The sequence below is a fragment of the Oncorhynchus keta genome, chromosome 9 (assembly GCF_023373465.1).
Source record: "Oncorhynchus keta strain PuntledgeMale-10-30-2019 chromosome 9, Oket_V2, whole genome shotgun sequence".
Lineage (NCBI taxonomy): Eukaryota > Metazoa > Chordata > Actinopteri > Salmoniformes > Salmonidae > Oncorhynchus > Oncorhynchus keta.
Genome location: NC_068429.1, coordinates 14,794,255 through 14,806,322, shown reverse-complemented (window position 1 = coordinate 14,806,322; position 12,068 = coordinate 14,794,255). Strand labels below are relative to the sequence as shown.

Sequence of the window (12,068 nt, the reverse complement as noted above, 5' to 3'; positions counted from 1 at the left end):
TAGTGGTCTGATTATCCCATTTATTTAGAGAAATTTGAAAAATATCAATAAAACGGCGTTCCTTCTCCCTAGTTTTTGGCACTGGCTGCCTTTCAAATAACAACCCTCTGCTATACTCAATCACACACAGGCGCACACACACAACTGACACACACAACTGCATCTCTGTCTTTCTCCCTCTCCCTCCTACCCTCCCTCCCTCTCCCTCTCTTCACCTCCTCCTCACGCTCTGCTTCTATAATTCAAATCCTGTCAGCCCTGTTCCAGACTGCTGGCGCCAGCCTCTCTCTCCAGGAAAAAAAAGAGAAGATAGAGAGGGAGGGATAGAGAGGGAGGGAGAGAGGGGGGAAAAGCAGAAGGAAAAAAATCTCTTTGAGGGACAAAGCCGCTGGAGCCACACACACAGTAAGCCAGGCCGAGCAAGAAGTAGACGGTAGTTTTGAAAAAGCCAGCTGCATGTTTGGATTTTTCAGGGCCCAATATTTTTCTGTGTTCCGCCTCCCATTTCTCTCTTTTTTTCCTTTTCATTTATTTTCTTTTACTCGTTGTTTCTCCCTTTGATCTGCCTCCGCTGCCTTCACTGGTAAAAAGCAATCAAATATTCTCCCCCTCGCTATATTTTTCTCGACCACTTTTATTAACCCTTTAAAAAAAGTTATAACTCGGGGGAACTTGTGTAAGATTCAACGCTTGGATGAAAAAGAATGGAGGCCCTAGTTGTCAGACCAGGTCTGGTAGAGCCGAGAAGAGGACAGGGATGGCGAGATTCTTTGAAAGAAAGGAGAACAGAGGGGATGGAGACAAAAGAGGCAAGGTTGAAAAGTCAGATGAAAAAGGAACCAGAGATCAGCCAACCACGTTTCACTCAGGACTATAAATAGCTGCAAACACAAATCCATCTATTTTGGGCTAATGAGAGAGCCAGTCATGTGACGCAAACACAGAGAAATGAAAGCCGGCATCCAAGAGCCCTCGAATGCGTCAAGGTCCCACATATCCCCCCAATCCATCCCCTCCTCTCTTCGCCGGAACTGCGCCTAGCTGGCATCACAAGATAGACACATTTGGTTTGTGTCCTTGGGACAAAGATGGCCGTCTCTCCTCTCTGGGCCCAGAGGAGGATGAAGTGTCCTCTAAGCCAGTGGTTCCCAAACTGTGGGTCATGTTTTTATTTTATTTACATTTTTATACATTTTCGGGATAGAAAAACGCTTTCACTGTAAACTTAAATGACTAAAACCAAATAGAAAGTATGTGGAAAAGATAATGAACCTATATATTTTTCAATAATAGCCTAAAGTCATTGAGAATATACAATTAACAAAATAAAAGCTAGACAATCAGGCCCACATTGATTTTGTTATAATGTTTGAGCAAAATAACACATCCTTAGCCATGTCAAAATGCATTTTCTCTCAAGCTCGATGGAAAAATGTATAGACTTGCAGGAAATCTGCTTTAAAACTGCAAAATAGTATTTCAGGTCCATGGTAGGATGTGTGGAATTGCAGGATTAGCTTTGAGACTGCACATTTTTCCTTATTCTTTGGTCAGTGTGTGTTTTTTCACCACTCAAACTTTATGGTGGGTCACAAAGCAACAACGTTCTTAACTGGCTTGTCTAGTTAAATAAAGACTAAATTAAATATAAAAACCCTGCTTGAGCGCTGATCTAAAGTCAGTTGTCTCTAACTCGCCATAATGGTTTAACCAATAATGGCTGCCGTGACCACACATGTGCAACTTTTGGGGTAGATTAGTGTACCATATACAGTGCATTCGGAAAGTATTCAGACCCCTTGACTTTTTCCACATGTTGTTTCGTTACGCCTTGTTCTAAAATGGATGAAATTGTTTTCCCCCCTTATCAACCAACACAGAATACCCCATAATGATGTCAGGATTTGGCCAGGGTTGTTCCGGTTTTTGGTCACTAGATGCCCCCATTGTGCCTTTTGACCTTTTGTTTTCCCTTGATCCCCATTATTATTTGCACCTGTGCCTCGTTTCCCCTGATTGTATTTAAACCCTTTGTTTTCCTCTGTTCTTTGCTCTGTGTTTGTATGTTAGCACCCAGCCCTAGTACTCTGAGAACTCTTGTTGATCCCGGTGGACTCTCTTGTGGAATTCTGTTTTTTTGTTCTTGTTTGTTTGTTTTTTTAGTATCTTTTGAGGCTTTTTGTGCTTTACCTTCCACCTTGTGGATTTACCTTTTTTGTCTTGGAGGATTACCTTTGTTCTTGTAGGATTCCTTTTGAGGTTGTGGAGTTACATGTTTTCCTGAAGAACTTCATTTTTTACTTCATTAAATACACCGTCTCAAGTACTGCTGTGTCTGCCTCATCTTCTGGGTTCTGCTGACTATTCGTGGCTCAGTTGGTTAAGTGACTGTTTCTCACTCCGGAGACCCGGGTTCGTAACCGGGTCCTGACAGAAACACAGAGCCAAAAATGAACCCAGAGGCAGCCAGTTCCCAGGACCTTGTTGCCATGCTGTCCCACCACCAGGAGACTGTCCAACGCCACGAAGCCGCCCTGGTTCAGCAAGAGGCCTTAATGGCTAGACATTCTCATCTTCTGTCGGAGATGCTGACTTCCATAAAGCAGATATCTGATCGACTTACCCCGGCAACAGTTCCCGTCCCAGTACCTCAGATTCACGTACCCATGGCAGTTAACCCTCTGGCTGAACCTTGTCTTCCACCTCCCCAACGGTTCTCAGGTGATCCAAGTGCTTGTAAAGGGTTTCTCACCCAATGTTCTCTCTCCTTCGAGCTGCAACCCTCGTCGTTCCCCACCGACTGGTCTAAGATCGCATATATCATCACCCTGCTGTTGGAAAAAGCCCTGGCCTGGGCTACTGCTGTGTGGGATGCCCATAGTTCCTGCTGTGCCAGCTACTCTGCCTTTGCTGGGGAATTCAAACAAGTTTTTCAAGGCCCAAGCAGTGGTCCTGACTCAGCCAAACAGCTCCTGACTCTCCACCAAGGTCGGCGCAGCGTGACGGACTATGCCATCCAGTTCCGCACGGTGGCAGCAGCGAGTAGCTGGAACAACGAGGCGCTCACGGTGTGCTTTCTGAAAGGCCTTTCCGACACTATCCAAGATGAACTGGCCACTCGGGAACCACCGGACAATCTCGAGTCCCTGATCAAGTTGGCCTCACGCATTGACCAGCGTCTGAGAGAGAGAACTCAACCGTAGACCTCTAGCTCCTATCAGTCCCAGCTCCGAGTCCCCACCTTTATCCTCGCTGGCTCCACCGGAACCCATGCAGATTGGACGCATCTCCCAGGCTGAGAGAGACCGCCGGATGAGGGAGCGACGCTGTCTATATTGCGGCAAACCGGGCCATTTCCGTTCCACGTGTCCCGGGCTCCAGGGAAACGCTCTGTCCCGTACAGACCGGGGGAACTGTAACGGGAAACATAACCTCCTCCCATCCGTCCAACTCCCGTCTGCTCATTCCAGTCACTCTTTCCTGGGAGAACCACAAGCTTCACCTTCAAGCCTTGGTAGACTCTGGAGCCGCAGGTAACTTCATGGATGGTGTCTGGGCGAAGGAGAATGGCGTTCCCTCTGAACCTCTAAGTGACCCCATGAGGGTTACTACATTGGATGGAAGCCCTTTGGGATCTGGACTTGTCACTCATGTCACTACCTCCTTGCGACTTTCAGTTTCACAACACCAGGAATTGATGAACTTTCATTTGATCTCCTGTTCCGAGTTCCCTCTCGTCCTTGGATACCCCTGGCTTCTCAGCCATAACCCTCACATCGACTGGTTTGTGGGCACTATCAAGCAGTGGGGTCCTACGTGCCAAGCTACTTGTATTTTCCCGAATTCCCCGAGTTCTACTCCCGAGTCTTTAGAATCCATCGACCTGACCCGAGTTCCCGAGTGTTACCATGACCTCAAACTGGTATTTAGCAAACAGAGGGCCACCATGCTACCACCCCATAGACCTTATGATTGCCCCATCGAACTGTTTCCGGGCACTTGCCCTCCCAGGGATCGGATCTTTTCCCTATCTCAACCCGAACGAGCTGCTATGGATACCTACATCAAGGACGCTCTGGAAGCAGGACTCATGCGTCCATCCACCTCCCCGGCGGGAGCAGGGTTTTTCTTTGTGGCATAACCATTCGTAACCGTTACCCGCTACCCCTTATGGCCACAGCCTTCGAGCTGCTCCAGGAAGCAGTTGTTTTCACTAAGCTTGACCTGCGGAACGCATACCATCTTGTGCGGATCAGACCTGGTGACGAGTGGAAGACCGCTTTCAACATGCCTACTGGTCACTATGAATACTTGGTGATGCCCTTCGGCCTGACCAACGCCCCAGCGGTGTTCCAAGCGCTCATAAACGATGTGCTTAGGGATATGCTTAACATATTTGTGTTCGTTTACTTGGATGACATCCTCATCTTTTCGAGCTCTCTTCAAGAACACACTAAGCATGTCAAGAACACACTAAGCATAGACAGCCATCTGTACGTTAAGCCGGAAAAATGTGAATTCCATTCATCCCGAGTACAATTCCTGGGATTTGTAGTGGAACCCGGTCGAGTCCAAATGGACCCCAGGAAGGTAGGGGCGGTAGCGGATTGGCCCACCCCCAAATCCGTTAAGGAAGTTCAGCGTTTCCTGGGCTTCACTAACTTTTACCGCAAGTTCATCAAGAACTTCAGCTTGGTGGCAGCCCCCCCTCAGCTTTAACCAAGGGTGGCAATGCAAGGTTTTTGTGGGGAAGAGAAGCTGAGACGGCCTTCCAAGGACTCAAGCAGCGCGTCCTCTCTGCTCCCATCCTGATACTACCGACTACGGATGAACCGTTTGTGGTGGAGGTAGACGCCTCAGAGGTTGGTGTTGGAGCTGTCCTGTCTCAGAGGGGTGAAGACAAGAAGCTTCATCCGTGTGCTTTCTTCTCACACCGACTTACCCCGGCTGAGAGGAACTACGATGTGGGGAATCGTGAACTCCTAGCGGTTAAGATGGCATTGAAGGAATGGAGACACTGGCTCGAGGGGGCTTCTCACCCGTTTCAAGTGCTTACGGACCACAAAAATCGGGAGTATATCCAGCAGGCGAAGCGGTTGAACTCTAGACAAGCTAGATGGTCTCTTTTCTTCAATCGATTCCAGTTTATCCTCACCTATCGGCCCGGGTCGAAGAATCCCAAACCGAATGCCCTGTCCCGAGTCTACGCTCCTGCCATTCGAGATGACACGGACATGCCTGTCCTTCCTGCTGCTAAGATCGTGGCTCCGATCTCGTGGCAAGTTGAGGATACCGTGAGACGAGCTCAAGCTATTGAACCGGACCCGAAAGGAGGTCCTGCCAATCGGTTGTTTGTCCCCAAGGCAGTGAGGACTCAGGTCCTTCTGTGGGGGCACTCCTCTCGCCTCACCTGTCACCCGGGCGTAGGTCGCACCTTGGAGTTCATCCAGCGTAAGTTCTGGTGGCCTACCATAAGAGAAGACGTTGCCACTTTCGTCAATGCCTGCCCCGTGTGCTGCCAGGGCAAATCTTCTCACCTCCGCCCGCAAGGACTCCTTCACCCTTTACCTGTTCCCCACAGACCCTGGTCCCATATCTCGTTGGACTTCATTACTGGCCTTCCTCCATCCCATGGCAATACTACTATCCTAGTCATTATCGACAGGTTTTCAAAGGCGGCCAGGTTCGTCCCTCTGACTAAGTTACCTTCTGCCAAGGAAACGGCTGAGTTGGTAATTAATCATGTGTTCCGAGTCTTCGGCATTCCTCAAGATATGGTTTCTGACAGAGGTCCCCAGTTCAAATCAAATCAAATCAAATCAAATTTATTTATATAGCCCTTCGTACATCAGCTGATATCTCAAAGTGCTGTACAGAAACCCAGCCTAAAACCCCAAACAGCAAACAATGCAGGTGTAAAAGCACGGTGGCTAGGAAAAACTCCTAGAAAGGCCAAAACCTAGGAAGAAACCTAGAGAGGAACCGGGCTATGTGGGGTGGCCAGTCCTCTTCTGGCTGTGCCGGGTAGAGATTATAACAGAACATGACCAAGATGTTCAAATGTTCATAAATGACCAGCATGGTCGAATAATAATAAGGCAGAACAGTTGAAACTGGAGCAGCAGCACAGTCAGGTGGACTGGGGACAGCAAGGAGCCTTCATGTCAGGTAGTCCTGGGGCACGGTCCTAGGGCTCAGGTCAGTTGAAACTGGAGCAGGAGCATGGCCAGGTGGACTGGGGACAGCAAGGAGTCCTCATGTCAGGTAGTCCTGGGACATGGTCCTAGGGCTCAGGTCCTCCGAGAGAGAGAAAGAAAGAGAGAAGGAGAGAATTAGAGAACGCACACTTAGATTCACACAGGACACCGAATAGGACAGGAGAAGTACTCCAGATATAACAAACTGACCCTAGCCCCCGACACATAAACTACTGCAGCATAAATACTGGAGGCTGAGACAGGAGGGGTCAGGAGACACTGTGGCCCCATCCGAGGACACCCCGGACAGGGCCAAACAGGAAGGATATAACCCCACCCACTTTGCCAAAGCACATCCCCCACACCACTAGAGGGATATCTTCAACCACCAACTTACCATCCTGAGACAAGGCCGAGTATAGCCCACAAAGATCTCCGCCACGGTACAACCCAAGGGGGGCAACCCAGACAGGCCGACCACAACAGTGAATCAACCCACCCAGGTGACGCACCCCCCAGGGACGGCACGAGAGAGCCCCAGCAAGCCAGTGACTCAGCCCCGTAACAGGGTTAGAGGCAGAGAATCCCAGTGGAAAGAGGGGAACCGGCCAGGCAGAGACAGCAAGGGCGGTTCGTTGCTCCAGAGCCTTTCCGTTCACCTTCCCACTCCTGGGCCAGACTACACTCAATCATATGACCCACTGAAGAGATGAGTCTTCAGTAAAGACTTAAAGGTTGAGACCGAGTTTGCGTCTCTGACATGGGTAGGCAGACCGTTCCATAAAAATGGAGCTCTATAGGAGAAAGCCCTGCCTCCAGCTGTTTGCTTAGAAATTCTAGGGACAATTAGGAGGCCTGCGTCTTGTGACCGTAGCGTACGTGTAGGTATGTACGGCAGGACCAAATCAGAGAGGTAGGTAGGAGCAAGCCCATGTAATGCTTTGTAGGTTAGCAGTAAAACCTTGAAATCAGCCCTTGCTTTGACAGGAAGCCAGTGTAGAGAGGCTAGCACTGGAGTAATATGATCAAATTTTTTGGTTCTAGTCAGGATTCTAGCAGCCGTATTTAGCACTAACTGAAGTTTATTTAGTGCTTTATCCGGGTAGCCGGAAAATAGAGCATTGCAGTAGTCTAACCTAGAAGTGACAAAAGCATGGATTAATTTTTCTGCATCATTTTTGGACAGAAAGTTTCTGATTTTTGCAATGTTACGTAGATGGAAAAAAGCTGTCCTCGAAATGGTCTTGATATGTTCTTCAAAAGAGAGATCAGGGTCCAGAGTAACGCCGAGGTCCTTCACAGTTTTATTTGAGACGACTGTACAACCATTAAGATTAATTGTCAGATTCAACAGAAGATCTCTTTGTTTCTTGGGACCTAGAACAAGCATCTCTGTTTTGTCCGAGTTTAATAGTAGAAAGTTTGCAGCCATCCACTTCCTTATGTCTGAAACACATGCTTCTAGCGAGGGCAATTTTGGGGCTTCACCATGTTTCATTGAAATGTACAGCTGTGTGTCATCCGCATAGCAGTGAAAGTTTACATTATGTTTTCGAATAACATCCCCAAGAGGTAAAATATATAGTGAAAACAATAGTGGTCCTAAAACAGAACCTTGAGGAACACCGAAATGTACAGTTGATTTGTCAGAGGACAAACCATTCACAGAGACAAACTGATATCTTTCCGACAGATAAGATCTAAACCAGGCCAGAACTTGTCCGTGTAGACCAATTTGGGTTTCCAATCTCTCCAAAAGAATGTGGTGATCGATGGTATCAAAAGCAGCACTAAGGTCTAGGAGCACGAGGACAGATGCAGAGCCTCGGTCCGATGCCATTAAAATGTCATTTACCACCTTCACAAGTGCCGTCTCAGTGCTATGATGGGGTCTAAAACCAGACTGAAGCATTTCGTATACATTGTTTGTCTTCAGGAAGGCAGTGAGTTGCTGCGCAACAGCCTTCTCTAAAATCTTTGAGAGGAATGGAAGATTCGATATAGGCCGATAGTTTTTTATATTTTCTGGGTCAAGTGAGTTTGGTACACATCCAGTGGATAGAGAGCCGTTTATTATGTTCAACATAGGAGGGCCAAGCACAGGAAGCAGCTCTTTCAGTAGTTTAGTTGGAATAGGGTCCAGTATACAGCTTGAAGGTTTAGAGGCCATGATTATTTTCATCATTGTGTCAAGAGATATAGTACTAAAACACTTGAGCGTCTCTCTTGATCCTAGGTCCTGGCAGAGTTGTGCAGACTCAGGACAACTGAGGTTTGGAGGAATACGCAGGTTTAAAGAGGAGTCCGTAATTTGCTTTCTAATAATCATAATCTTTTCCTCAAAGAAGTTCATGAATTTATCACTGCTAAAGTGAAAGTCATCCTCTCTTGGGAATGCTGCTTTTAGTTAGCTTTGCCACAGTATCAAAAAAGGAATTTCGGATTGTTCTTATTTTCCTCAATTAAGTTAGAAAAATAGGACGATCGAGCAGCAGTAAGGGCTCTTCGGTACTGCACGGTACCGTCCTTCCAAGCTAGTCGGAAGACTTCCAGTTTGGTGTGGCGCCATTTCCGTTCCAATTTTCTGGAAGCTTGCTTCAGAGCTCGGGTATTTTCTGTGTACCAGGGAGCTAGTTTCTTATGAGACATTTTTTAGTTTTTAGGGGTGCAACTGCATCTAGGGTATTGCGCAAGGTTAAATTGAGATCCTCAGTTAGGTGGTTAACGGATTTTTGTCCTCTGGCGTCCTTGGGTAGGCAGAGGGAGTCTGGAAGGGCATCAAGGAATCTTTGTGTTGTCTGTGAATTTATAGCACGACTTTTGATGTTCCTTGGTTGGGGTCTGAGCAGATTATTTGTTGCAATTGCAAACGTAATAAAATGGTGGTCCGATAGTCCAGGATTATGAGGAAAAACATTAAGATCCACAACATTTATTCCATGGGACAAAACTAGGTCCAGCGTATGACTGTGACAGTGAGTGGGTCCAGAGACATGTTGGACAAAACCCACTGAGTCGATGATGGCTCCAAAAGCCTTTTGGAGTGGGTCTGTGGACTTTTCCATGTGAATATTAAAGTCACCAAAGATTAGAATATTATCTGCAATGACTACAAGGTCTGATAGGAATTCAGGAACTCAGTGAGAAACGCTGTATATGGCCCAGGAGGCCTGTAAACAGTAGCTATAAAAAGTGATTGAGTAGGCTGCATAGATTTCATGACTAGAAGCTCAAAAGACGAAAACGTCATTTTTTTTTTTTTTTTGTAAATTGAAATTTGCTATCGTAAATGTTAGCAACACCTCCGCCTTTGCGGGATGCACCTCTAGTTCGCTCTAGGTTTTGGAAGGCCTTCTGCCAACTCATGGGGGCTTCTGCCAGTCTATCTTCAGGGTACCATCCGGAGTCCAACGGCCAAACTGAGAGGATGAATCAAGAGCTGGAAACCACCCTCCGATGTATGACTCGTAACAACCCGTCCACATGGTCGTCCTTCATTGTTTGGGCCGAATACGCGCACAACACCTTGCGCTCCTCCTCCACTGGTATGTCCCCGCACGAGTGTCAGTTTGACTATGCCCCTCCATTGTTCCCGGACCAGGAGGCAGAAGTCAGAGTGCCTTCAGCCTTGAAGTTTGTCAGACGCTGTCGGCTTATGTGGAGGAAGACCCGTCTTAATCTTATGCGTTCCTCACAGAGGTACCAACAACAAGCCAACAGACGTCGCCGTCCCGGGCCTACATTTACATTTACATTTAAGTCATTTAGCAGACGCTCTTATCCACCCTGCGCCCCGGCCAGAGAGTCTGGCTCTCCACTAGAGACTTACCACTACGGGTGGAGTCTCGCAAGCTGTCCCAAAAATACATCGGTCCCTTTAAGGTTGCCAGGAGAGTTAACCCAGTTTCTTATCGCCTACACTTACCCAGATCCCTTAAGATTTATCCCACATTTCACATTTCCTTATTAAAACCTGTTGTTTTTTCTCCCCTTGTCCCGGCAGACAGACCTCCCCCTCCGCCTCGTGTCATTGGAGGCCAGCCGGCTTATACCGTCCATCGGATACTGGATTCCCGCCGGGTGCAGCGGTCCTGGCAGTATCTGGTGGACTGGGAAGGCTACGGTCCCGAGGAGCGCTCCTGGGTTCCTGCCAAAGACATACTGGACCCTGACCTCATTCGTCAGTTCAGGGCTCTCCACCCTGAGAGAGCTGGTAGGAACGTCAGGAGCCGTTCCTAGGGGGATTCTGTCAGGATTTGGCCAGGGTTGTTCCGGTTTTTGGTCACTAGATGCCCCCATTGTGCCTTTTGACCTTTTGTTTTCCCTTGATCCCCATTATTATTTGCACCTGTGCCTCGTTTCCCCTGATTGTATTTAAACTCTTTTTTTCCTCTGTTCTTTGCTCTGTGTTTGTATGTTAGCACCCAGCCCTAGTACTCTGAGAACTCTTGTTGATCCCGGTGGACTCTCTTGTGGAATTCTGATTTTTTGTTCTTGTTTGTTTGTTTTTTTAGTATCTTTTGAGGCTTTTTGTGCTTTACCTTCCACCTTGTGGATTTACCTTTTTTGTCTTGGAGGATTACCTTTGTTCTTGTAGGATTCCTTTTGAGGTTGTGGAGTTACATGTTTTCCTGAAGAACTTCATTTTTTACTTCATTAAATACACCGTCTCAAGTACTGCTGTGTCTGCCTCATCTTCTGGGTTCTGCTGACTATTCGTGGCTCAGTTGGTTAAGTGACTGTTTCTCACTCCGGAGACCCGGGTTCTTAACCGGGTCATGACAAAGCAAAAGCAAGTTTTTGTAAATAAAAAGTATTCAGACCCTTTACTCAGTACTTTGTATTTGGGGAGTTTCTCCCATTTTTCGCTGCATATCCTCTCAATCTCTGTAAGGTTGGATGGGGAGTGTCGCTGCACAGGTATTTTCAGGTTTCTCCAGAGATGTTCGATCGGGTTCAAGTCTGGGCTCTGGCTGGGCCACTCAAGGACATTCAGAGACATGTCCCGAAGCCACATGTCCCGAAGCCAGCATTGTCTTGTCTGTGTGCTTAGGGTCGTTGTCCTGTTGGAAGGTGAACCTTCGCCCCAGTCTGAGGTCCTGAGTGCTCTGGAGCAGGTTTTTTTTATCAAGGATCTCTCTGTACTTTGCGGTGTTCATCTTTGCCTCGATCCTGACTAGTCTCCCAGTCCCTGCCTCTGAAAAACATCCCCTCAGCATGATGCTGCCACCACCATGCTTCACCGTAGGGATGGTGCCAGGTTTCTTCCAGAGGTGACGTTTGGCATTCAGGCCAAAGAGTTCAATCTTGGTTTCATCAGACCAGAGAATCTTGTTTCTCATGGTCTGAGAGTCTTTAGGTGCATTTTGGGTGCATTTTAGGTGCAACTCCAAGCAGGTTGTCATGTGCCCTTTACTGAGGAGTGGCTTTCACCTGGCAACTCTACCGTAAAGGGCTGATTGGTGGAGTGCTGCAGAGATGGTTGTCCTTCTGGAAGGTTCTTCCATCTCCACAGAGGAACTCTAGAGCTCTGTAAGAGTGACCAACTTCTTCCAAACTTCTTCCATTTAAGAATAATGGAGGCCACTGTAATCTTGGGGACCTTCAATTTTGTTGGTACACTTCCCCAGATCTGTGCCTCGACACAATCCTGTCTCAGAGCTCTACGGACAATTCCTTCGACCTCATGGTTTGGTTTTTGCTCTGACATGCACTGTCAACTGTGGGACCTTATATAGACAGTTGTGTGCATTTCCAAATAATGTCCAATCAAATTGAATTTACCAAGTGGACTCCAATCAAGTTATAGAAACATCTCAAGGATGATCAATGGAAACAGGATGCACCTGAACTCAATTTCGAGTCTCATAG

At 47.5% G+C, this 12,068-nt stretch overlaps 1 protein-coding gene across 1 annotated transcript; it reads left to right on the top strand.

Moving 5' to 3' along the window:
* The first annotated feature begins 384 nt into the window (after positions 1-384).
* Positions 385-10,949, top strand: LOC127931743 (chromobox protein homolog 5-like). The gene is made up of 2 exons (XM_052525276.1): positions 385-1,155; positions 10,201-10,949. Exons 1-2 carry the CDS (start codon positions 1,089-1,091, stop codon positions 10,434-10,436), a joined length of 303 nt encoding a protein of 100 aa, XP_052381236.1. The 5' UTR covers positions 385-1,088; the 3' UTR covers positions 10,437-10,949.
* Positions 10,950-12,068: the final 1,119 nt, after the last annotated feature.

Excerpts from the sequence above, each read along its gene's own strand:
- LOC127931743 (XM_052525276.1), top strand. The coding sequence starts at position 1,089 with ATGGCCGTCTCTCCTCTCTGGGCCCAGAGGAGGATGAAGTGTCCTCTA. Across the intron at positions 1,156-10,200 it reads AAGCCAGTGGTTCCCAAACT|ACAGACCTCCCCCTCCGCCT; the intron begins GTGGGTCATGTT and ends TTGTCCCGGCAG.